Source organism: Kryptolebias marmoratus, linkage group LG12 (assembly GCF_001649575.2).
Source record: "Kryptolebias marmoratus isolate JLee-2015 linkage group LG12, ASM164957v2, whole genome shotgun sequence".
NCBI lineage: Eukaryota > Metazoa > Chordata > Actinopteri > Cyprinodontiformes > Rivulidae > Kryptolebias > Kryptolebias marmoratus.
This window is the reverse complement of record NC_051441.1, coordinates 14,130,458-14,155,854: the sequence shown is the minus strand read 5'-3', so window position 1 is coordinate 14,155,854 and position 25,397 is coordinate 14,130,458. Positions and strand designations below refer to the sequence as shown.

General features: G+C 41.5%; 2 protein-coding genes across 3 annotated transcripts in view; one reads left to right on the top strand and one right to left on the bottom strand.

Moving 5' to 3' along the window:
• Positions 1-3,902: 3,902 nt before the first annotated feature.
• On the bottom strand, positions 3,903-9,517 carry LOC108242935 (cytoglobin-1-like). Its single transcript, XM_017428096.3, has 4 exons — positions 9,323-9,517; positions 9,075-9,229; positions 5,302-5,533; positions 3,903-4,637 (listed from the first exon to the last, which is right to left on the bottom strand). Exons 2-4 carry the CDS (start codon positions 9,227-9,229, stop codon positions 4,473-4,475), a joined length of 552 nt encoding a protein of 183 aa, XP_017283585.1. The 5' UTR covers positions 9,323-9,517; the 3' UTR covers positions 3,903-4,472.
• Positions 9,518-18,296: 8,779 nt separating this feature from the next.
• Positions 18,297-25,397, top strand: part of LOC108242996 (phosphoribosyl pyrophosphate synthase-associated protein 1) — a 9,116-nt gene continuing 2,015 nt past the window's right edge. Inside the window, exons 1-10 of one of the 2 annotated variants that reach the window (XM_017428170.3) lie at positions 18,297-18,717; positions 18,917-18,969; positions 19,588-19,654; positions 19,776-19,948; positions 20,035-20,150; positions 20,232-20,287; positions 20,405-20,550; positions 22,193-22,234; positions 24,375-24,445; positions 24,636-24,782. In XM_017428170.3, coding sequence (XP_017283659.1) covers positions 18,635-18,717; positions 18,917-18,969; positions 19,588-19,654; positions 19,776-19,948; positions 20,035-20,150; positions 20,232-20,287; positions 20,405-20,550; positions 22,193-22,234; positions 24,375-24,445; positions 24,636-24,782 — 954 coding nt within the window. In that variant the 5' untranslated portion in view covers positions 18,297-18,634. The remainder of the gene's footprint in view (positions 18,718-18,916; positions 18,970-19,587; positions 19,655-19,775; positions 19,949-20,034; positions 20,151-20,231; positions 20,288-20,404; positions 20,551-22,192; positions 22,235-24,374; positions 24,446-24,635; positions 24,783-25,397) is intronic. The other variant, XM_017428171.3, reaches the window with a different exon arrangement.

Below are 25,397 nucleotides of genomic sequence, written 5' to 3'. Positions count from 1 at the left end.
CAAAACCACAAAACCTTGGCTGAGTACGGTGGAAAGTACATATTTGTAGTAAACATGATGGTAATATATTTGACACAAGTCCTCACAGAGGCGATGGATTGTTTGTATGCTTCTGAATCGTTACATTTTGCCTCTGGAAATGAATAGTTAAAGCCAGATGGGAGGCAGACATCTCCAATCTCTTTGCCTTTTTTGTAAGTCTGGGTTCCTTCAACTCCCTCACTGCCTAAAATACACAAAAACATCCCGATTGAGCTGCTGTTTAAAACATCCGCCCTGGCGTGTTATCGTCTCAGATAACTATTTTGTTTTTCTCCAGGTGGAGAAAGGAGTTCTCCCTGGGAGAGGGAGAAAACATCACTGACACGTTCAACAACCATACAGTTATCTTGACAGATTAAATGGTGCAAATCCAGCATCTGTTTCCTAGCTGTGCACAAAACACAAAAGCAAGTTATGATTGGCTGCGATTCCTTTTTTGTGATTGTGTGATCTGCGCTTACATGTCTGCTTTCAGTCAGGTCAAATAAAGATAAGAAAGTGCCGAGAGGGTGTAAATTTCACATATCTTGTGATAATAAATTGTAAAGCACAAGCAGTCTTTGAGAAATTCTCCCTTAGCACCTGAGAGTTGAAGCCAATATCTGTTTTCAGTCATTTATCAAACTATTTTTGGAATTTGATTCTGAAACAGACAACACGATCAGTAGTGTTGTAAGCTGCAAAGTCATGAAAGGGAGAAAAATAACTATTCAAAAAGACTGAATCCCAGTGATTCAGCAAAGCGTATGTGAGTCTATAAAACAGCTAAGAAGTGCAAACAACAGGTCAGAGAACTTTGAGCTGCCAATAAAACCTCAGAACATGTCAATGAAAATGCCAGTTTTATTTATATAGCACATTTATGTACATATTTGTATACAATGACCGGTAATTTTAACTTATATACTTAAGGTACATCAGTGACAAAAAAAATCAGTTAAGTCTACAAAGTCTACCGAGGGCAAGGTCTGATTTGGACATAATTTGGCCCAGGTACAGACCACCAATGGGTATGTACAGTAAATTATTCAGTTTGCAAGATGTGAGCAGCTCTACAACAGGCACCATAGGACATAAGTGGTGGCCTGGTTGTTGGAGTCAGTAAAAAAGCAGTCAACAATGATCATCAGACAACGAAGATGTCTCATAGACACATTAGCCAGCATTAAAAGCGCTTGGTGGAGTTTGTGGGTTTGTCTGAGGCTAGGTGGTCGTATTGTCCCCAGCCTGAGTAGAAGTCACAGAGTCCTGATGCTGGACCCACTGGGTACAATAAGGTAACTACATGTGTTGTGAAGGTTCTGGTTCGAAGGACACCAACAGGGCAGTGCCCGTCCACTCACGGCACACGCACCTACGGATTACCCGCGTCACGCTGAGTCCTCTTCCGTAGACCAGCCAGGTCACCCAATCTTTCCCCAATCAAACACGTGGGATTAGCAGGAACGTCAACTCTGACCCAGGGCCGATCCGCCGGATTTAGAGAGCCAGTTACAACAGCTGTAAGATTCTGCTCCGCACTGAGATTTTGCTTGTACCCACGTCTGAGTGGCTGTGAACCCCTACCGACATGCGGCCTGCACTGCCGGCTTCATTATCCATTTGATCTGATATTATAATCATTACAGCACAGTCACATGACCGTTCAAAGTGCAATTTCCTTCCCACTGCTCCATTTTTTTTTTTTGTCATTGACTGTATTTTACTCCTGTGTTCAGAAGTGTGGTTCCAGGGAGGTAATGCATTTATAATAACCCTGCAAAGAGATGAAGGATAGTTGTTCTGCCTCTGAATCATTTAGTATTAGTAGAACTTAAAAGCCAAATGTGGGGCAGGCGTCTTGGCTCTTCGTGCATCGGTGCCTTTGCAACATGCTCTACTGCTCCACTTTTGTGGTCGAAGACGACCTTGGTCTCATTTTTTTTTTTGACTTTCGAATTTACCATCAAACTGAAATACCTTTATACTGTTTTTGGTTTCTCTACCTAAAGTGTAAATGTTAAGGATTTTGAACAACTCTCAAACTACATCTGAGTAGTAAATGCCAAAATTTTCAGGGTTTGACAAATAAAAAAACAAAAACAAAAGCAGTCATATTTTGGCTTTTAATAAAATAATTTTTTTTTAGTTTGTCAGGATTTGTTTGTTCTTACCTTGTCATGGTGTTATTCTGGGATTTCTGTTGTCCCGTTGCTCTTTACGTATGGCATTTCCATTTCAGTGTCATCTTTCTGTCTACAGCCGATGATAAATAACAATACAAAATTAAAACAAGCAATTTTAAATTCTGTATATTCCATTCATTTTTTTTAATTGAATGCTCAGTAAATGAGATTCTGCTTTTTATCAACTCCTAATGGTGCAAGCCAGATGTTCCCTTGCTCTTTTGGTGCAATAACCACGTGTCATTTGTTTGCGATTGCTGTGAGAGTGTGTAAGTAGGCCCAGGAGAGGGAAGATTGCTCTTTGAGTCAATTAGCCGCCATGAACTCAAGAGCTCGGCTATTTTCTCCTCCATTCATCCCCCCCATTAGAAAAAGCTAGAATACACGGTGGTTATGAAGCCATCCACCTAATTCACACACAGTTGCTTGAGGCAAACTCTAAAATAATCACAGGGGTAATTTTAAATCAATGGTGCAGACAAGTCTCTCCTTTCTCTTTCACACTTTCTCCCACACATGAGCATTTTTTTTATTCCCTGGTATGTTTTTTTTTCGTACGTGTGAGTGTTCAGAACTGGGTGGAAGCATCTTATATAATTTATACTGTAACTATTCAGCACTTTTCTGCTCTTAGTTGTAAAAAGAAATCTACAAAATCAACCAAAAGGTGCCTCAGATTGAGACCAAATCCACTAAGAATTAAAAAAAAAAAAATTGAAGATGTTTCTGTTGAGTACTCACGGTTGGATTTTATTGTTGAACCTTTGGCGCAGGATGAGAGCGATTGTGGCGAGGACCATCACGGTTGTGCACATGGTTCTGACCCAAAGATCCCCGGCCCTGGGACTGCTGTGGTTTCCGAGCACAGAAGCTTCTCACCCCATTGAAAGGCTCGAAAGGGAACGGGGCAGAGTTTGGACAGTAACAATCAATCTATTCCTGCCTTGGCTTTCACTCATGATTGGGGGAGATTAGCACAGAGGATTAGCCAGGATCAAGGAGCGGGTTGGATCTCGCCGGGAGGGCTAAGAGGTAAACAGAGCAGGCTGTGCTGCTATTCTGAAAACAACCCACATCTTGTCGTTAGCACAGCACGACAAACCAACCTCTATACTGTCTGTGTTGACAGGGAAGGGGACCATTTTGGACGCAAGGCGCCAGGGATCCACGGAGACATTTAAATTTCTTCTGCCTTTAAACAGATAATTTTTTAGAAATTGTTTGATTTTTCAAAAGTGTAAGACAGAGTTCCACCTTTTTGTTTTTGTCGAAAAAGTTTTGGTAGGGACTGTACTTGTGAATCATGAAACATAAATCCTAAATATGTTGAAAATGTTAAATAAAGTAGTATTGATAAATACTAAATTTGAAATAAACATGCTCACCTGCCCAGAAGACCAATATTTATCAATATAATTATAATATGATATATATATATATATATTTGGCCTGCGTCTTTGTGGGCCGTATGAAACAACCTCACAGGTCAAGAAATGACTTGCGAGCCACCAGTTGATGATCACCGATATCGCAGGACGTAAAGTGCAAAGTTCTTCCAGCCTGGTCTAGCGAGCACGTTACTAATCAGGGTACAAAGAGGAACGGCAAACAGATAAGCCACTTATACTTAGTTCTGCTGACTAAAGCAGAGAGTAAGAGAGCAGTAGACCGGGGGGGGGGGGGGGNGGGGACACATTTAGAAGAATTCTACATTTTATTTCAAAGTATACTCAGTTACAGATACAAATGTGATTTATAATGGAATAAAAGTACAATCAGCACCATTACCTATTTAAAAAAAGGAGAAACGTTCACTATCAGGATTATCTAACAAAGTGAAACACAGACCAATAAGAGGAAACATCTGTAAAATATTATGTTTACAAAGAATTCTGTTTACATTTCAGATTCTACACATTCAGTAAAAGGCACGCCCGCATCCAGTCTGACCTCTCTTCCACCATCCAGTCTTATATTCTTGTTTCCTCCGTTGTTCCATCTTTGATGGGTTAGTCTTTAAAAGAGAACAAATGCAAGACAGGGAGCTGCTAAGTTCTTCTCCTGCTCTCACAAACACGCTGCTAGCTATAAAAAGGGCACAGTACTCGCTCCTATTTCTGTTTATAATATATATATATATCCTTTACATAGTACATGAGTATCATAGAATATAACAAAACTGTATTTTCAGATTACAGTCAGTTGATTCCTGATGCACGACGCTGCAGAAAATGAAAAAGGATCCCTCGTCCGAGTCTGAGCGTTTCAGCCAGTTGAGGCCGACTGTGGCTTCCAGCCCACTTCATCGTAGACAGCTTTGACGCTGTAGCAGAGAGTGGCCAGGAGTTTGGTCCAAGCCGAGCCCACTTCTGGTGTCACAACGTCCGGATACTCTTCTCCCAGAACCTCCAGAATCACGCCGCTCAGAATCTGAGACAGAAACGCATTCAGGTAACTTCAATTGCATTTGGAGAAACACTCTAATATAAGGGAGTTTATTTATTTTATTTTATTTAATTTTTTCATTCATTTTGCCTGAGAATGTTGATCACAGTTTGGGAATAAATAAATTGTGTAAAAATTTGGCAAAATTTGAAAACATGAGCAGTTTATGAGGCACAGACCTGACAGCGATCTGTTTGTCTTTTTCTCTGCCCGATAGACTTTAACTCTCTTAACATGGTGCTTAAAGACACAGTTCAGTTCTCTTAAAATGCGGTTATGTTGCAAGGTTATGAACAGTTAATATCTTACCTGTTGTAGATAGCTTTTTGAACAACCTCAGTTTGACGAAACACAGTTTATTTCTGATCAGACTGTCGAGCTCATGGCTAGTCCAAGTAGAACTAAAACCAAGCGCTGACATGAGACCGCAACAATCCCCTCAGGTCTTGGCCTCGCTCAGACCAGCTGCCAGCTCGTCAATCAGGTCAGAATTCAACTTTATTCATTTAAACTGAGCTATCCACAACAGCTTGAGATGCTAATTCTTTATAACCTTTCCACAGAACCCCACTTTAAAAGAGCTGAGCTATCCTTTTAAATACGCCTGCCTCTCATTTCGCTTCTTTATGTCCTTTGCCGCGCTCCGTACCTTAAAGTACACCGGATCCACGTTGTGCTTGAGTGCGTGAGCCTTGCCCACCAGCTTCAGCACCGAGGCCACCTTCTCCGAGTTGTCGAGGTTCTCCACCAGGGTATTGATGGCGTTCATGACTCTTTGGGCGTGCTTCCTCAGCTGGGGACTCTGCTCCAGCTCCCTCACGTCCTCAATGTGCTTAAACTGTCTGAAGTACTGCTTGGCGGTGGGGAAGTTCACGAAGAGCCTGCGGAGCAAGAAAGTTATGGAGGCAAATGAGAGATATTCAGTCAGAGCTGCAGTATTCTTATCCTTTAGCTTAAGCTTTGGGAACCCTCTTACAGTCTAAAAATTGTGCATGTTAAGTTAATTGGTGATTTTAAACTGAGTGCTGTGGTTCCTGTCCTGACATGAAAAAACCCTTTATGTTCACGGAAAGCTGTTAATTAAAATAGGCAAGATAGAAAATTGAATGCGGCTGCTTATTAAGGCCACCTCATGCCCACATGAGTTTGTCTTTTTACTCTATGGAGCTGGGATTACAAAAAAAAAAAAAAGAAGAAGAGTCTTTTGTTTCTTTGGTTGTCCTCATTTCACCTGGAGTTTCAGATCCAGCTCCAAACTGTGCTCTTTTTAAAAAAAAACAAATGGCCGGTTCAAAAATACTTTCTTTAATTACATGTCTGCTTGACCCCCAGAGGTTTTGCAGTGAACCTAAGAGCTCAACCCCTCACACAGTCTGGGAAGAGGGCCAAAGCATCTGGTTTCTGGCTATCAACTCGAGACGTCCCATCTCCTGCTGCCTGTGCAACAACTAGAAGCAAAAGAAGCAAATGTTTTTTAATCTTTTTTTTTTTTGAAAGATCCAGCATATATGTCTGGATACGGGAGTTTTACACGGGGAAAAGGGAGGAAGTTGGTGTGTGATCTCTGAGTTGTGGGTTTTTGAAACCAACAAAGCTCCACATTTCTCGTTTCATGGCAAACTAATGAGGAACGACAGTGTTTAATCTTTCTGCCTCGTAATTGCGTGACCTGTGGTTGCATATAAATAGCCTAATTAGAGCTTTCTGTGGTCAGTGGACTCCTAATCCTTCCTTATCTTATTTCAAGAATAATTGAAGTGCTGAATTGGAAGACCGTTTCTAATTTCAGAAGGGGAGCGTTATGATTTGCTACTGTGGCTCTTATCTGTTACCCCTAAATGATGATGAGTTTGAAGGATTAGCGTTAGCACTGAAGCTCAACAGAGTGACAGGTTCTACAGCCATGGGAAAAAAAGTATTCTAGGGTTTAATGTATTTAAACACAATAGAAATGTCCTGGTCCTTACCAAGTTCTAAAATGATTCAAACCTCGCCTCAAGTGTACAAATGCACACGACAGATGCCACCATGGCATTATTTATTAAACAAAAATAAATCAAGATCATCATCAAGTGTGACCGCCTCTATAAAAACAGGAGTTTGGGCAGTTTGCTGCTCTGGAGGAGCATATAAAACCCGTCCACAGGCCTCAGTTAGCAGGTTAAATGTTAAAGTTCATGACAGGACAACAAGGTACAGTAAGAAAAAACACCACGTACAGCTGGTTTGGAAGAGTTGCAGGAGAAAATCTCTTCTTTTTAAAAAGAACATGGCAGCAAGACTTAGTTTTGTACGGTTATGTCTGAATGAGCCACATTGACGTGTGGAACATTGGATTTTAGACAGATGATGCTCGTTTGTGGTCGGGCTGCTGAGACAACAGGTCTGGGAAGAAAATCCAGACATCCCTCTCCCTAGCAGCACCCTCCAGCTCCTTCTGGGGTAATCCCAAGGCGATCACAGGCCAGACAGGGACCATAATTCTTTCCACAAAAGCACTCCTAACAGGCGACAAGGTGGCATCCTAATCAGATGCTTAAAAACCCACCTGAGCTGACCCCTGTCAATGTAGAGGAGCAGCGGCCCTACAAACTCCCTCTGGATGATCTATCTCAAGGGCTGATCGTTTGGAGGAAGCTCATTTCATCTGCTTGTATCTGTGTCTTTCGGTCATAATCCATCATGACCATAGTTAAAGGATTTAATGTAGAGGGACCAGTAAATCAAGAGCTTTGCCTTTTGGCCTAGCTTTGTCTTCACCACCATAGATCAGACAGAAGCGCTTATTACTGCGGATGAGGCAGCATCCTACCATCGCTCGTTCACGGATCAAAGACCCCTTGAACTCCTCTGCTTGAAGCAGAAGCTCACCCTCGGCGCAGAGGTAGAGAACCACGGGATACTCATCCCAGCCGCTTCACGCTCAGCTACAAATCGCCCCACACCCTCTGCAAGCAGCAGAGACGACACCCTGCCCTTCCCAAACCCGACCCCCCTCCTCTTCCCTGACTGCGCCTCGAGATCCTGTCCGTGAGCACCACAACACAGGATCGGAGACGGAGCGTGTCAACACGAACGCCTTAGAGCAACCGTCAAAGCACGGTGGCGGAGGGGTAATGGCTTTGGCATGTTTTGCAGACACAGGATCTTAGCACCTCGCAGCCATTAAGTCAATCATGAATTCCTCAAACAAATGCTCACAAAACTCAATAAACTAAAGCAATGCAAAGAAGAGTGGGACAAAAAAATTCCTCCACAACTATGTAAGAGACTTATAAAGTCAGACAGAAAACATTTATTTCCAATTATTGCCGATTAGATATTGAACCATGACGTGGACTTTGTTTTTCCACACACAGCTTTTGCATTTTGGCTTCACTTTTGTTTAATAAATAGTGACACGCTGGAATCTGCTCAGAGTTCTAGTGCACTTTGAAGTTAGACTTGAATTATTTTAGAACCCGATAAAGACCAGATGATTTTTATTACGGCATGCCCTAATATGTAGAACCCCAATGGGTGGACCTTCCTTGTCTCCTGACTTTTTATTTACAGCCCGATAGAGGGGCTGTGATTTTCAATCATTACTCACCTGAAGGTCAAAAGGCCTTTGTGACAGAATGCACTCTAAGTTGAAAAATACGAGTCAAGGTGGAGTCAGATTTATTTCCCCCTGACAGGTCTAGTTAGAAAAAAAAGTGCCTTTTTTTTGTGAATGCACTTCAGCTGAATCCTGTTATTCAGCTGTCTGTTAAATGGGGGGAAAAAAGCACAGTGATGAATGTGCAGTCACCCACGTCCATTCAATCTTGTGCAATCAAAAGGGATTATTAAGACATGCCGTGTCGTGCGGTGCATCTCGGCGCCCATGAAAGGCTTCGCAGACGATGGACTTTTGCAACAGTTTCTCCTCTTTGGGTGTCAACGTTTAAGAGCGCCAGCAGCGAGCGCAACAGCTCTGCAAGGCAGGAGTGTGAATAGATCAACCGAACGCTCACGTGGGATGGCAGAGAATATTAGATTAGGCAGTCGAAACACCTCAGAGCCTCTTTTGTTTTCGTGGAACATTCCCCCCGATGGAGTCGTGCGGTCGCAGGTTCATTCATTCAAAACACTTCTTTGGCTCACGGGGAGCCAAAGAAGTCTGAATGATGGATCACAGGGTTTATCATCTGACTTTGCTTTGACGAATAGGATTAGGAAGACAGAGCGAGGCGAGAGCAACAAGCTTATTAAAGTTTATGGAAGGGAAATCCCACAATCTGGACTCTTGCCTGGCTTAGACAGAAATCTTTTGCATGTTACTGGGAGAGAGAGGGGGGGTAAATTAGATCATCCGGTGACTCCAGCAGGTGCATGAACGAATCACCGGGCTCGACTGAGGCGGTACTCAAATGTGCAAAGAGAAATCAAGGGCTTTACTTGATCAGTATGGTCACCCCGACATCCTCGCAGTTCTGGAAGACCTGCGCCCACGAGTCCTGGACCAGCACCCGCTCCTCGTCGGTCAGGGGGCTCGGCCGCTCCAGCTCCAGCTCCAGCTCCAGGTGGTCCACCTCTCTCTGCTTCCTCTCCATCTGGAAACACAGCGTGTGTAAAAGTGAGCTGAGCACATGCAGCAGGCAGGGCTGATGACAGTGCCCCTCCCACCAAATCAACACTATTTCTACCTTTCTTTTTTTGTTTTTTGCTCTGTTTTGCTCCTCTTGCCCCTCCTGTTTGCTCTTTCTGAGTGAGAAAAGATGAAATTCAGTTTTTTGTTTTTTATTCCAGCCCCTGTTTCTCTGTGAGGATCTCTCTCTCTCTCTCTCTCTCTCTCTCTCTCTCTCTCTCTCTCTCTCTCTCTCCCTGTGTGTGCTCTCCGAGTCTCGGCTGAGTGGAGAGTGTGAGTGAGAAACCGGCTGAGAAAACACAAGAATTACACCCAGCTGAATGAGGAGGAGCCTCAGTAGTCTCTCTTTTTCCACTCTCCTTTCCCACTCTGCACGCCCCCCCACCCTCATGAGATTCACATTACCGCTTTTGTCCACCTTACCTTTGTAGGTGTTATCTGATGAGATCAGACACAAATCCTGATAAAACCAGATAAGTCATGCATTCATGGTGAGCGTGGATGTAGAATAATATGGTGTTATGATGAGCTAAAGCAGCACAATCTGTACTATCCCATGAGAGTAGCCAACAGATTATGTAAATAGCTGACATTCATCAGAAATACGACAGACAATCAATCATTTTTAGCTTTGATTTCTCTTTCAGACAAAATGACCTTGGTGCGATTTTTTTCTTAACTCTGTGCTCGTTGGTCTGTCCTGTTAGCAAAATATCTCATGAACCACTGAACAGATTTCAATGAAACGCCCAGGAAGTAGTCAGCGGACGGATGCCAAGAGCTGATTAACTTTTGGAAGTAACCGCATTCAAGATGTCCGCCCCAGCTAAGCGACCTTTGAAAACACAAAGCTAGCTATAGCTCATTAAATTTTCACAGGTACTGATCTCAAGTTTGGTGTGGTAGTACCTGAGACCTATCCCCGACACATACTCGAAGTTCTAACGGATCGAAGGGGATCTGTTTTTAAAACTTTGCCATTGATTAATAATGTCAGCTGTGTTAGCAGAATATCTCACGAGCCATTGGATGGATTCTAATGAAAGTTACAGAAAATAAATCACTGGGTGTACATCTACAAACGATTCAATTTTGGAGTCGGCCTAATCTAAGATGGCTGCCAAAGCCAGCTGCCCTTAGGAAACACAAATATGGCTACAATTTCAGCTAATTTGACTAATATTGAGCTAAAAAGACGGTGTGGTAGTGTCTTAGCAGAATCCGCAAGACATATGTTTGGCACTACACTCTGTGCAATGCTTTTGCTTAAAATTTTGACATTAACTATTGGCATTAACCCTGTCTGTCTGTTAGCAAAATATCTCATGAGCCACTGGACGGATGGACGGATTTTAATGAAACTTTCAGAACATAATCATTGGCTGTACAACTACAACTGATTAAGTTTTAGAGTCACCCCGATATAGGTGGCCACCAAGGTTAACTAACATTAGCCAACACAAAAATGGCTCTAACTCAGTCAGTTTTACAAACATGAAGCTAAACTGTGTCTGACAGTAGCTGACAGTCTCATGTGATCTCACAATATCGCATGAGAAGGTGCACAAGGTTTGGTCCAAACAGCTATAACTCAACGCAGATGATTGTAGTCTAAAGGTCTGACATGAAACGCATTCCTTCAAGGATTGCTAGGCCTTTCATAGTTCTATTCATTTTTCATTAAATGTGCATATACCCTCAGTACACCCACACGTATAATTTCCAGCTTTATGGTGGCAGCTGTTAACAGTACGAAGGCATGTCTCACTTGTGTTGTCTCGGCTCTATGAAGAAAAAATGTTAGGGCGTCTGTGTTCCAATTTCTAGAATCAGACATTTAGCCTGGCAAACAGTCAAAAGGTTGGCAAACAGAACAACATTTAGGTCACTATAAAACAATAGAGACTGAAAAAATATGACTGGTATGCAGGACGTTATGTACAGACTCATACCATCAACTTAGATCACATTGTGCAATTTACAGAACTGTTTTGGCTCCTTACTCCACGTGTTTTCCATTAGTAGTAAGCCCATATGTTTCTGTGACATGTTATTGTCAGATCAAGTTCATTTCTAAAGCAAGGTTAAAAAAAACAGCTGCTGCTAATCAATGTACTGTACATAAAAATAGTAAAGAAATAAAAACTTAAAGACATAACAAGTTCAATTCATCAAAAACAGTGAAGTAGTAAGATAAACAATGGGTCTCATGCGGTCATAGACCTCAGATAACCTTTTTCCAGGTGTGGACTCCTGCTGATTCGCATAGTTCATACTTCACTGCTGTTCAAATAGTCATTCCCCCCCCCTCCTAATGAGTTATTTCACACTTAAAAAGATTATCTGACACCATGCTTGTGTTCAGGCAGAGTAGACAGGACTGAAAGCCCCTCATCTCTTGTCATGTTGGGTGGCAATTTCCTAACCCACATATGGAATCACACAGGAGACAAAGTGGTAAGGGAGAAAAAAGTTTATTTACAATATGTACAGGAATTAGCAACTGGGAGATTGAACCCACGATGATCTGGGTTCCGGGATCGTCTGAGACAGAATGGAGAGAGGGCTTACTTGGGCTGAAAATCGTCATGAGCTGGGAGGGAGTAGTTAGGTCCTGGTGCGGGGTGTGAGGAGGGTGTTGTCCACAAGAGGAGGCCAGGAGTTCCAAGAGTGCGAGTGTCCAGAGATGGGTGTAATCCTGCTGGGAGCCTGATGCTGGAGCGCAGGCGGGGAGTAAAGGAGCTCAGACTGCAGTCAAAGGCACAAAGGCAAGCTTCTCCTTAGGTTGATCAGGGGAACCAAGTGTCAAGGAATCAAGTGTCACACCCAAATCATTTAAGTGTGACTTTGTGAGAGGCTCAAGCCCAAAATCTATAGTTTACGAGTATATCTGTGTCACTAATCCACAGTTTTACCCTCATTAAAATTGAAGAAGTTTAAAGCCACTTAAGCTTCAATAAATATAATCCAGAGTGGTTTAACTGAAAAAGAATTATTGTGCTTCAAATGAAGGTAGATCTGAGTGTCATCTGCGTAGCTATGAAGAGATGTTCAATCTGTCAATGGAAAGTAACATCGGCCCAAGAATAGAACCTTGGGGAACGCCACAAGAGAGGGGCTGCAGAAGAAACAGATCCACCAAGACTCACAGGACAACTTCTTTTGAACAGGTAAGCCCTGCAAGCACTCCAGTACAGTGTCTTCCATGCCACACGCTCCAGACAGAAACTTGGGGTCAGATTTGAAACACAAAAGTAAGGCAGAGTCTTCTGAATCTGTAGTTAATAAAATATCATTAACATCTTTTTAAAATTGCAGCTTATGTGCTGTGAAGAGCTTCAAAACCAGACTAACCACATCTCAGATACTCTGTTTGCTCTTGCTACGTCATTTGGCCCTCTTTTGTTTTGCCCTTGAACTTTATGAGCGTCGAAATAGGTAATGAAGTTGTTTTTCTTGGGGAGGGTTCAGCCTGCCTGTCCGCTGCCTCATACTTGATTGCATTTGTGTCCTTCAGTATGACCCTGGGGCTGCTTATTTTAGCATAGGTTTATGCTACAAAGACCAGTTTGTCCAGAGTAATTTACTTCATGCCAAACTTGTTTCTGTAAATTAAATGATCAAGGCTCAGTTTGAGCTTTAGCTGTAGGTCAGCGTTGTGCTTTCATTGGTTAGCTATCCATAATATCCCAATACAACTGTACATTCCTTTATTTTGACCGCTAAAGTTTTTGACCGGTTAAAGAACTTAAATTGTGAATGCGTTTGTGCCTCAAATCATGCAGTAGGAGCTTGTGAAACAGGATAGTAGCATCATGAACAGGCCACTGGTTGGTGACAGAAGACATGAGAGTTGGCTCAAGGAGAAGGAGGAGGAATGACCTAAAGGCTGAAGAATGACTTATAAAACCTGATTGTTTATCCGGACAATACATTGGATTATAAATAGAACACCGAGGATGTTTGTGAGACAGGACAGTTGAGACCCTACTTCTTGTGAAAGATTAGGGTCTTCCAGAGTTTGCAGCCAATTGTTGCATACTTTCTTTAAGTCCGTGTTGGAGAAAATACTTTCCCTTGTGGTCCTCTGTTGGGACAACAACATCCGCATCATCTGCTGCAGGTCTTTTAGCTTTTCCTAGACTTAGCTCCAGATGTGCTCGGCATGCTTTGAATTACCGTAGCCCTGCTCCTGTAACAAGTGTAACTGGGTGGCTTATCAGTTTTTAAAATGGTGTTCATGTAGGGGTGGTTGTAAATTTCCACGCATACTGAGTCCATGAACGCACCCATGCCCAACCTCCATTTTTGGTCTGCAGGTGTTGCCTGGCTCATTAGTATGTGGATGCCAGGTGTGCATGCCAAGTACTTTTTTTTTCTAGGGCGTTGGCTGTTTGATGAGTATCTATCTGTGTTGCTGCAGGTGTGGGAGTGTCTTTTGTTGGCTAAGCGCTGGTTCCATGCTCATCAGGTTGTTGCAACAGGCCAACATCTGTACTGGATGTATGCCAGTGTGTAGCAGATTTCCACAGTGGCTGTTTGGATTCATCTGTTAGTGGGATCGTTGACTGACTGTTAAGATTACTGCTGTTGCTATATTATGCTCTAACCTTTTCCTTTTTTTTTGTAGTTTGTTTTTTTCGGGTTCATATACACTTTCAGTTAGCTGCCTCGTGTCCATCTGCTGCTAGATGACTTGGAGTGTGTGTCAGGTTGGTTTTAAGCTTTAGAACCAGCGCTTTACCACTAGCACTTTAACTCTGTTGTATTGCTAGTAAATCACAACTACCCCTTTTTAGAGCATCTTTTTACATCAAGCCAATTAAGTGCACAGCTCTGTAGGATTTTGGTTTCTGTAATTTGGGATTTATTTTGTTTTCTTTACTAATTTTGTTTTGGATTATTGTGTGTTGGTACTAATTTGGGTTGTAGTGGTTTTTGTTTTAAGTTCCAAATTACTCTAGCCAATTTTGCCTTCAGTTGCTGTTTCTCATTGGGTTTTAAAATTAAACAGTCTACTTTTTAATATTGTAAAACAGAAAAATATAAATAAAACATATTTTGCACACTATTTCTGCTTGTGTCATTTGAAGCCAGATGTACCTGGGTACTTTTAGTATGGAGGGAGACTCTAGACTATCTAACATTGTTTGAGAGGTCTACCAGTTGGCTTTAGGGTCACTACCCTCGTGTCACACAAGCATCATGATTACCAAAGGACAAATCAAACTTTGCTTGCAATTATAAGGCTCATAAGCACAAGATTCTTCCACGAAGCCATGCTGATGCAACAAATGCGATACGTTTTGCTGAAATATGCAAGCCCTTCCCTTAAGAGTCATTGTCTGGATGAGATTATGTGTTGTTCTAATCTAAAACCTGTACATACCTCTCTGGATTGATGGAGCCAAATGTGTAAGCTGCCCACGCCATAGACACAAATGCACCCCCATTCCATCAGAGAGGCAGGCTTTTGAACTGGCCGGATGGTCCCTCACCTCTTTATCACAGAGCATCTACAGTGAAGATCACAGCATCCAATACTGACTTTCAGACTCGTCTTTTGATTTCTCCAAGCTCTTGAAGTCTTACGATGATGTTATGAAGTGTAAATGATACAATATTCAGTTTTTCCAAATTTCCTTTGAGGATCATTATTCTGAAATTATTCCACTATTTTTAGATGCAGTTTTTTTTTGCATATTGGTGAACCTCTGCCCATCTTTACTTAAGAGAGATTCAGCCTCTGTAAAATGTTGTTTTTATACCCGGTCCTCTTACTGACCTGCTGCTAATTAACCTAATTAGTTGTAAAACTCTCCTCCAGCTGTTTCTTAGTTGTAGCACTTACTTTTACATTCTTTTGTTGCCCTTGTCTCATCTTTTTGTAGATGTGTTGGGCCATCAAATTCAGTTTTTTTTTAACTAAGAGTAGTACAATTTCTTAAACATTTGATATATTTACTATGTTTCATTGTAAATTAAGTATGGGTTTATGACATTTGCAAATCATTGCATCCTGGTTGTGTTTACATTTTATGAAACATCCCAACCTTTTCGGAGTTTGGATTGTAGTCAACTTGAAGCACATTTTGCTGTGCGTCTTGTCATGTGTGTCGTTAAACTTGTACTATATGCATGTCTCGTTTATATGTGATTCATTTCCACTCAAAATGCAGGACTTTTTGATCCTCACTGATACACCAACAAGTACCTCAGGTCACGCCTACTTTGGCGCTGCGGGGCTGGTGACTCAAACCCCTGACCCTGTGACTTGAAGGCGGCCGCTCTAACGCTGAGCTATAAATGTCTATACTTGTTTACGTTCACGTATAAATGTATTATTAAAGACTGGTTTTCTTGAGTTCCTCGTTTCTTTAAGCACACAAGGCCGGCATGTAATAAAATGTGCTATGTAAATAAAATGGCTCTGTAGGCTTCTGCTCTGGAGACTATTGCACAAGCTGCTCAACGTAACGGACAACACCACAGACCGCAGTGGAATGCTAGACCTTTAAGATCATCTGATGTTGAAATGGCAGAGCTGTTGCTGTTTTGGTCGAATCTTGAAAATATATTTTGTGCAGTCTTGTGCAATATTGCAAAAATATGGAGCTCAGAGTGTGCGTTGTGAACAACTCTCAGCTTCAACCACATCAAACTTAGGGTCCGTATGGTCAATATCGTTCAGTTTTCCTCAGGTGGGCTTCTCGTCACACTTTGGTGATGAGAATGGTTCACCCTATAAGGTTTGTGCAACAAATAAATGCACAAATACTATCAGGATATTCCCTGTCTCACTTCCCAGTTTTGGTTAATCTGGCTGACAATACCTCCAATTCAAATGAAATCATTAGATTATATTACAGCTGTTTAAACACTGCTGCTACAGGTGGAGCTACTTATGTATGTTTATATAAAGAAAGTGTCTGAGATGACATTTTTTGACAGGCGTTGTAGGCGGACACTAAAATAAATCAGAGACATCCATTAGCAGGGACTTTTCACTGTAATCTTTGGGAACCTGGTCATGTTTTTTTCCATATGGAAGTCCCCCTTTCCTCTTTGGTAGCGGTCTCTGGATTTGGGCTCTCTGGTAAAAACTGAGACCACTTCACCGATAATCATCTGCACGTGGCACTGAAACATGCACATGATGAACAGTGACTTTTTAAATCCCACAGACATTGTTAATGAATCTCTGCTAAGGTTAAAAAAAACCATTGCCGGTGAAATATTACAATCTTAAAAGTTTGGTCATAATTCTTGTGCGTCTCTGGCTAGTAGCTTAAATGGTGTTAAACCGATTATGCATTTGATTGATACAATAACAGTTAAGGTGGGAAAATAACTGTGGTGACTGTTGAACTGAGGAGACAACAAGAAACACAACCAAGTCCTCTGCTTTAACTTCCATCACATTTTTAATGCTCATTTACATTCTAATGTGTCACAACTACCATTTTACCGAGTCACTGCTGCAGTAGATCATCAAACAGGCCCTTCAGAATAATCATTACCTCTCTTAACAAAGGCCACACAGAATCCCACAGATTTGCCATAGCTCTTGCAGAAGGAGTGAATAAAAATTATCCTTTGCTGCCACCCTCTGGAATATTGCAGTAACTGCAGGCAAACCGGCTTTCAAAGTAATCCATGAGGTTTGATTTGCTAAACATCATGTAAGAACAATTTCCCTCAAATAGCAACAAAACAGCTCATTAAAAATAATCCTTTTTGTATGATTTTTTTTCTTTGTACTTTAATAGCTCCACTAGGAGACCAAAGGGAATTCTGGGAAGTGTGGTGATTTCCTTTTTTATCTTTCTGTCAGTGTGAGGGTTTCACAAAATCCGTAAAATTACTTTAATCCTTATGTAATTTACTGTACTAAACATAATAGTGTATAAGCATAGGGAAGTCCATTAAAATCTATTTAGTTTTGTTTTTTATTTGTTTTTTTGAATAATAAATCCTGAGCAACACACTGAAGCTACAAAAATTCAAAAACTTAATGAACACATCAGCTTGTCCAACATACAGAAACTTCATTTAGATGTTTGAAGTAAATTAAGTGCTGGAGTATGATGCAATAAATCTTGAGATGAGATATGTGGAGACAAAGAGAAAAATAAAAGTTTTAAATATTTAAGCACAATTAGATGCATCACACCTGTACGGCACAAAATGTCACAGGATATGCAGACCCCTATTTGTATAATGTTGAGGTAAGGATTTTCACCTGCATTCCTCCTCCTTCACCTCACCCGAGTTGGTTGATGGAAAGAGACCGTAAGGAGACAATACCTTAAATTTAAATATTTATTTTACCAAAAGCAGAGAGAAAACAGGTCATTACAAAGATAAAACCAAATGCATTTGGGAGACAATCCTCAAATAAAATGTGGGAAAACACATCATCTCAAAGTGTCAGCAAAGTGCCCCAAAGATTGTCTGAGGAAACAAAGGATGTTCTCTGGTATTAAGGCTTATGTCCCCCTCCCCTTCTTGAGAGGATGTCCCTCTCCTCTGGAGGTCAAAGGGCAACTTCTTCCCCCTCCGTGCCTGGCACTGTGGCTTACATTCCAGCGCTTCTAACACATACCTCTCTTTCCAGATAAACTAAACAACTACTAGTTAAGGTTTTAAAATGGTGGCTAAATATAAAATGGTGATAAACACAAATCAGATTAAGATTTATTAATCAAATGTCAAATAAAGCATGGGAGAATAAATACAAGGCCTTATATTCCACAACATTTAGATTAAATGCAGAATTGTTGCTCTTCTTATGATTAAATGCTGTTTAAGTGAAAGCTTGGTTTTGTCTAATTCCACAATAATTTATAAACAAATATGTTATCCATGAAATTGGATGCTCTGTATGAATTTTCATGATATACTCTTTTTTCTAAGTTTCTTTTATTACTGGATTATTTACTGAATAAATCATGTTTGGACTGATTCGGCGTGTCAATAGCTGCAAAGCGCGGCTGATAATTTTGACCCCTGAAGACCGCCGTAGTTTCCGAAAGCCCATAGGTTACCACGCAACCTGCCGGACACGGTCGTCTATCTGTGCGCAAATATTAATATTACGAGTCAGCAGACCCACGGACGCGAGCGTGTTTTTCTTCGTGGCCATGTTTTAGCTGAGCCCGAGCCGCCCGGTGTCGGTCCTTGCGTGTAATCCACCTCTCGTATTATTAGCAGGGCTAATGTGCGGCGGCAGCTAGCTTAAAGACGGCGTTGTTGGGAAGGATAAATAAATAAAAACAACAATAAAAAAGCAAACGCAGTCGCAGCTGGGCTAAAACAAGGTGGCGCTACTGACAGTCGGTATCGGAAAGCGAAGGCAGCCAATTCGAGGATGAACGTCGCCAAAAGTGGATATCGCGTCTTCTCCGCTAATTCCTCCGCAGCGTGCACCGAGCTGGCCAAGAAGATCACAGAGTGAGTTCTGTTAATGTTTAGCAGCTCTGCCATATAAACCCGTAATGTGTTCACATGTGACAGCCACGCCGACACGAGTCAAATGAGGCGGAACCTGTTCATGTAGTGTGAAAATAAATAAAAATAACATAAATAAACTAGGACACTTGGAAGTTTACAGACGCTTTTCAGACGCAGACCTGCTTTTTGTTGTTCGCAGGAGGCTGGGAGTCGAGCTGGGGAAGTCTGTGGTGTTTCAGGAGTCTAACAGAGGTGAGGAGGACTCATCCTTACTTGGTGTGATGTGTTTCTGACAGTCTGCAGAAGTTATTCAGATAAAGTTTTTAATTCTGTATATTGGGCTCCAGACTTTCTTCCAATCTTCCCAAGCAGCCTTGATCGGTGTTTCCCCAGGCTTTCTGAAGGTTGCTGCTTTTTCCATGACTATTTTCAGAGAAATGTTGTTGTTTTTTTGTTGTTTGTCTGTTACTAAAATATCTAATGAACCACTGGGTGACTTTTAATAAAACTTGAACATACTCTGAACAATGACAGGTTGCACAAGAAGGACAACAGTTTCTTTTAGTCCTGGCACTTTGTCTTTTGTCCTCTTGCTTTTTTTTTAGCACGACTGCACACAGTCAGACACAAAATGAGTAAAAAAAGCAACTGAAGTTATTATTATTATTTTTTTTATTAAAGACCTTCAGAGGCCTGAAGAACTATTGATCAGAACCACTTTAAAAGATTACAAGAATGTCTGGTGGCTCGGAAGCGAATTCTAAATAATTTAGCAGTGGTTTGTATTTCATGTGTACCAAAGCTGCTTATTCAGTTCGTCAGTTTTTAGATCAGAATTAAATTTTTATATATATATATATTTTCATACAGAGACTAGAGTGGATGTGAAGGAATCCGTTCGCGGGCAAACCATCTTCATCATCCAGACCATCCCGAGGTGAGTACGCACGCAGTGGTCGGTCGTTTTCACTCCAGCGGGATCCTTTTCAGTCCTGACAGTCTTTCTAATTACACTTAACAACATCCCATTCTCCTTCCACGTGTTCTTCTGTAACCAGAGATGTCAACACGGCCATCATGGAGCTTCTCATCATGGCGTACGCCCTCAAGACGTCTTGTGCGAAGAACATCATCGGGGTTATCCCGTACTTCCCTTACAGCAAGCAGTGCAAGATGAGGAAGAGGGGCTCTATAGTGTGCAAACTGCTCGCTTCGATGTTGGCCAGAGCAGGTAAAGGCAGCGGCGCGAAACCAAAGAGGCTCTTACTTAGTTTCCTTTAATTGAATTGTGTCTTACGTGCGTTCTGTGCTCTGAAGGACTAACGCACATCATCACCATGGACCTTCATCAGAAGGAGATCCAAGGCTTTTTCAGTTTTCCGGTAGACAACCTGCGAGCCTCCCCGTTCTTGATTCAGTACATCCAAGAAGAGGTAATAACCCCCCACCCATGCTCCTTTAAATGTTCCAAATAAACTAAAGTCTAAGACATCTGTTTTCCTTCGTCCTGTTAGATTCCTGATTACAGAAACGCTATAATTGTGGCAAAGTCCCCCGCTGCTGCCAAAAGGTAACAACAAAGCACGTATACCTTACGGGTTTGTATAAAATAGGTGAGAACAGCGCAGTGATGCCGTGAGAAAGCATTCAGAGCTTTCTGTGTGTTTTTCTTGTCCCGTTTCTGCAGGGCTCAGTCGTATGCAGAACGGCTCCGCTTGGGTCTGGCTGTGATCCACGGCGAGGCGCAGTGCTCCGAGTCCGACATGGCCGACGGGAGACACTCGCCGCCGTCCGTGCGCAACACCACGGGACACACGGGACTGGAGCTGCCTTGTAAGAGCGCCATATCTTTGTGCCACTAAAACTACCTTCACCTTTTGACATTTAATGTTTACAGCTGTTCATTGTTCCTTTTAGTCAGATCTAGAGATGCACTGATCAGACTTCTCTTCTCGATTCAGATTTTTTTTTTCCCCATTTCTGATTACTCTTTAAGAAATATACGTAACAACAACATATAGTTTTTCTTATTTCTGGTTGAGTTCAATTTGATTTTGTTTATAATAAAATGCTGACAGTAAACAAAACGCACCAGGTTCCAGGCTGTTCTCTCTCAGCCACTAAACGTCTCCAAATAATATCTTCCAGATGACTGGACAGTTGTGTTTGCACAAGTAAAACCCAACAAGAATATTGCAGTGTCTATCTCATAAAACAGATTGTAGCTTCATGTTTTTGCCCACCTCAAAATGCATAACTGCACCAAATTACACAATGGTTGTTCATTTCGTCCAGAGCCTCAGTTTAAAGTTGCGATGGCATCCAAAACACTTCCCACAGTTTCGTAAAGTTATTGTTTTCTTTTAGCATCCTGTTACGCTTCTTGTTCTTCCTGTGACTTTATTATTAAACATCATAGACATTTTAAATATCTAACCTTTAGTCTACGCCAAAGAAAGGTAATGCTAGCACAGATTAGCTGCGTAGCCGTGGTGCGTTCACAGACCAAGACTTGCCACTTAGTTGTGGTGTGCTCATAAACTTGGCGGGCAGGGGGGGGGTTCAGATCAGTCACTGGTTACCCTCTGTGTGATCAGTGCATCTCTAGTTAGACTTATTTTCATTTGTTTGCTTTAATTAACGTCGCTTTATTTCAGCAGTAAAAACAGCCTTTTTGCAGGCGTTTTCCACAGCAGACGTTTTAACTTGTCGAGCTAAAAAAGGAAACCTTTTCACAGTGTCCCAGTAAGCCGTGATAAGGAGATAACTCGAGCTATAGCTTGACTTTCTTTAAGTGAAATACAGGCATCATAAATTTGGTATTTTTTTCCTAAAAAAAGGCTGATTCCGACCAACCATTTACCTGCTTTTCAGTTGATGATTGTGCCGTTTCTCGCTCATCCCATCAGCCACATTTCCAAAAACGTGCATTTTTAAAATTTTTTGTGGCATCGCATGATTTAATTAACCAGACGTACTACTTCTGCTCATACTCATTGCACATTGTAACTTACAAACTGTGTACAGCTACACGTTTAAAGGTCCAGCCGCTTCCTTGTTTCTAATGTTGAACTAATGCGACTGTGACGACGAGCTTTTATATTTCCCGTGTCGGCCTTGACAAGTCTGAAGAGCCATCACGAGTGTGTCATTGGCAAATGACTCCTATTTGTGTCTATTATTTGGTTTTAAAAAAACAAAACAAAATCAGACTATCCTTGTTTGCGCTTTCGTTCTCAACCTTGACGAGAAAAAAAATCCTCCTCTGTAACTGCTGGAGCCAAAAGGAGACTTTGTTTTAACACAATCTGCTTCTTTTCTTGTTGCTTTTTATTTTGTTATTGTTATTTTTCCCCCACACAATTTCTGTCAAATTAAGGAGAGGATTTTCCAAGTCTTGGCATTCAATGTTTGTCATGTCTTTTTATATTTGTGCTTTTTTGTGTTAACGTGGTGTGTATTTTGTTGACAATAGCAGGCAAACAACAAGCTCCGTTCCCCGGCATAGAGCTTCCAAGTACGACTTAAACATTAATTCACATCTGACTATGAAATGATTCCTCTTCGTATGGTTCCTCGATTTGTGCATGCGGAGAAAAAAAAAGGGGGGTTTTCATCTTGTGGAAATCCAGTCTGGCTTCAGGAGGGGGCGCTAATCAGCACTGGCAGCATTTTTAATCAGCGGCGTTTTCTTCATCCTCCTCAAGACGATAACAAAAAAAAATTGACTAAATTTAACGTCAGCTCCACCTTTCTGATTCCAGACAGCTGCTTCTACAAGATGGTCCAAAAAAAAAACCCTCTTTGTTTTTGTTATTTTTTTGTATTTTTTTTGTTGTTTTTCCTTCTGCTCTGATTTCTTTTAGTTTTGAAAATCCATAAATCTAACCAGAACAATGATTGATTTTTTTATTTTGTTTCCATTTTTTTTTTTTTTTTTGTTCGGTATCTGGACTCATCTTGCCAATCAACACATGCTGCCGCCATGTTAGAGCCACTCTGAAAGACCAGATTAACCCGTGTTCATAACTGCATGTGGTGGAAAGAGGAAAAAAAAAAGCATGCTTTTAGGATGTTACTGTGACAAAACGCAAAGAGACAAGATGGGCTTCAGATTAAAAAAATCTGTGCTGCCTCAGTTGTAAAAAGGAGCCTGTTTTATCAGTATTAAAGTATATATTGTACTTTTATTCTCAGGAACTTTAGATTACCAGCAGATAATCTGTATTGAGGTGTTTCCTTAACTTTTTCTGAAGCCATAAATTTCTGAGCAAACATTTATTTTTTTTTAGTTACGTGTGGTTTTGTTTTTCCTGCAAACTGTGTGTGCTACTCACAGCGTGGCTTTTGTTGTTCATTATTAATGACCTAAAAGGACCAATCTAGGTTTTTCCCCATCCGGAGGAACTCGTATTATTCACTCTTCTGCAAGGCATGCTTCTACTTTCTTGCTTTTTGAAACTTCGCAATCAGCTCAGCTCGCTGATTGCTCACAAGTCAAATGTTTCCTGAAACCCTTTGTTTGTCTGCATTTACATGCACACCAGTATTTAAACAAAAAAAAGAAAATAAAGAGGCGTTTTTTTTTTTGTTCTTTTCGTTTATTAAGTTATTCATTAAAAGTATATTTTAATGGATTGTCATTTAAGGATAGCACATCAGTCCTTGATGATTATGATATGAAGTGAGGTTTTATGGAAAAGGTTAAAGCATTCAGTATCTTACCTGTTGTAGATAGCTCCTTGAATGAGCTCAGTTTGGAGAATTAGAGGTTAATTGTAACGGCCATCTTGGCCCTCATTAAACCAGCCGTTCGCGCCTCTCTGGTCGGATTTTAAACTCCGTTTCTCCAAACCGAGGTCATTTTTGCAAGCCGCGGGCGAGACGTTAATTGTCCGTGGCCTTTCCACTTCAACATGCCCTGAACTGCCTCTTAAATGTGTGTCTTAAAGTAGCTGCAATTCAGCAAATGAGAGTGCACAAGCAGCTGGTCAGCAGCAGCAGGATAACAGTAATAATAGGTGTACGGAGCGCGATAAGAGACGGCAGCCCCGGCGGGGTGTTGAAACGGTTGTGGTGTGCATGTAAAAGCAGGCCGGTTGCTGGCAGCACTTAAATTTGACTGAGGACCGATCCCAGAACACTGGCAAGCGTGTATGATTTCTGTCATCGGTGCTTGCCACTGTTGTTGCGTGTGAATTTAAAAGCGTCTGTCGCATATTTGGTTCATATGCCGACTGCTGCTGTGTTCCCTCTATAGCCTGGGCCTGAAGTGTGTGTGCGTGCGTGTGTGTGTATATACAGAATGTTTCTTTTTTTTCTTCCTGATTGGGTATCCTGGGCTGAAAATCCTTTTTTGTCAATTGATCTTTGCATGGCATGCTTTAGCATTTCAGTTATATTCCTCTTGAGAGGTAGGAGGGGTAGAATGGGGGAGGGGGACGCTCTCGCTCCGCCATCTTTGATGAATCCTTTTCTATCCCCCACTTTTTAGTGTAGCATTGCTGCAAATCACTTCTTAAAACCCAGTAATTTGGGGCGCTGATTGGCTTTAAAAACATTTTCTAAACCCATTGTACCCAATCTACTTTAATGAAGTTGTCTAGGTGGCGCACTCTCTTCTTAGGTGAGATAACTTGATCTGCTTTTCATTTCAGTAATGATGGCCAAGGAGAAGCCTCCGATTACTGTAGTTGGAGACGTGGGTGGGAGAATTGCCATCATCGTGGTAAGATGCTCCCGACACATCTCTGCTGCTCTCTGTTCTTAGCTTTTCGTAGCGTACTGTACAGAGCACGGCCGCCTTTTTTAAACTTAAAGCATCAGAACATCATAGCACCCAACAAAGAGAGAGAGCTGAACTGAGGAAGGTCTAATATTTTCCCCACATGTTGCTTTTTGTCGTTTCCTCCTTGCAGGATGATATTATCGATGACGTGGGAGACTTTGTTGCTGCTGCAGAGATCCTAAAAGAGAGAGGAGCCTATAAGATTTATATTATGGCCACGCACGGTTTACTTTCTGCAGACGCGCCACGTCTCATAGAGGAGTCGGCCATTGATGAGGTGAGCTAGTTGTCTTCAAGCACCTTTTTATTTTAATCTGAGAAGTAGTTTCTTTTTGACATTTAGTGACAGACATTCAACTCAAGACAAATTAAAAGACTTGTTTTCTTTTAAGTAACTCAGTAAAAATTGTTCCCGGGTGCTGCTTTCTTTAGGACCACAGAATAAAACGAGACACATTTTTAAAAAAATTCAAACTATAAAGCGATTTCATACGTCAGGAAAGGTGCTGCAGTTGGAACAAAGACTCGTTGTGTTTGACAGCTTCGTTTGCCTCACGCTTCCGTTTTTGATTTCAGTTCCTAAAAACGATCAGGGGTTCATAGAACTGGTCGCAGCCTAATTTAAAGGTTTTTTTTCTTTGAACAGGAGCAGACACAGACGGGGCGACAAATTAACCAGGAGCTGTGTTGCATTGTGGGAGGAGCATATATCTAATGATTTGGGTTGTTTGTGCTCGTGTTCTCACTAAAACCAGGAAGATAGAGCACATAACACCAGTTTTAAAGTCCCTACACTGGCTCCCTGTAGCTCAAAGAATAGACTTTAAAATACTGTTGTTAGTTTATAAATCACTGAACGGTTTAGCACCACAATACATTAAAGATCTGTTAT

What these genes read in the sequence shown, in the direction of transcription:
- LOC108242935 (XM_017428096.3), bottom strand. Translation starts at nt 9,229, where the DNA reads ATGGAGAGGAAGCAGAGAGAGGTGGACCACCTGGAGCTGGAGCTGGAG. An exon ending in GGGGTGACCATACTGATCAA is followed by an intron (nt 5,534 to 9,074) that starts GTAAAGCCCTTG and finishes CTTGCTCCGCAG; the next exon opens with GCTCTTCGTGAACTTCCCCA. An exon ending in TGGATCCGGTGTACTTTAAG is followed by an intron (nt 4,638 to 5,301) that starts GTACGGAGCGCG and finishes TTTCTGTCTCAG; the next exon opens with ATTCTGAGCGGCGTGATTCT.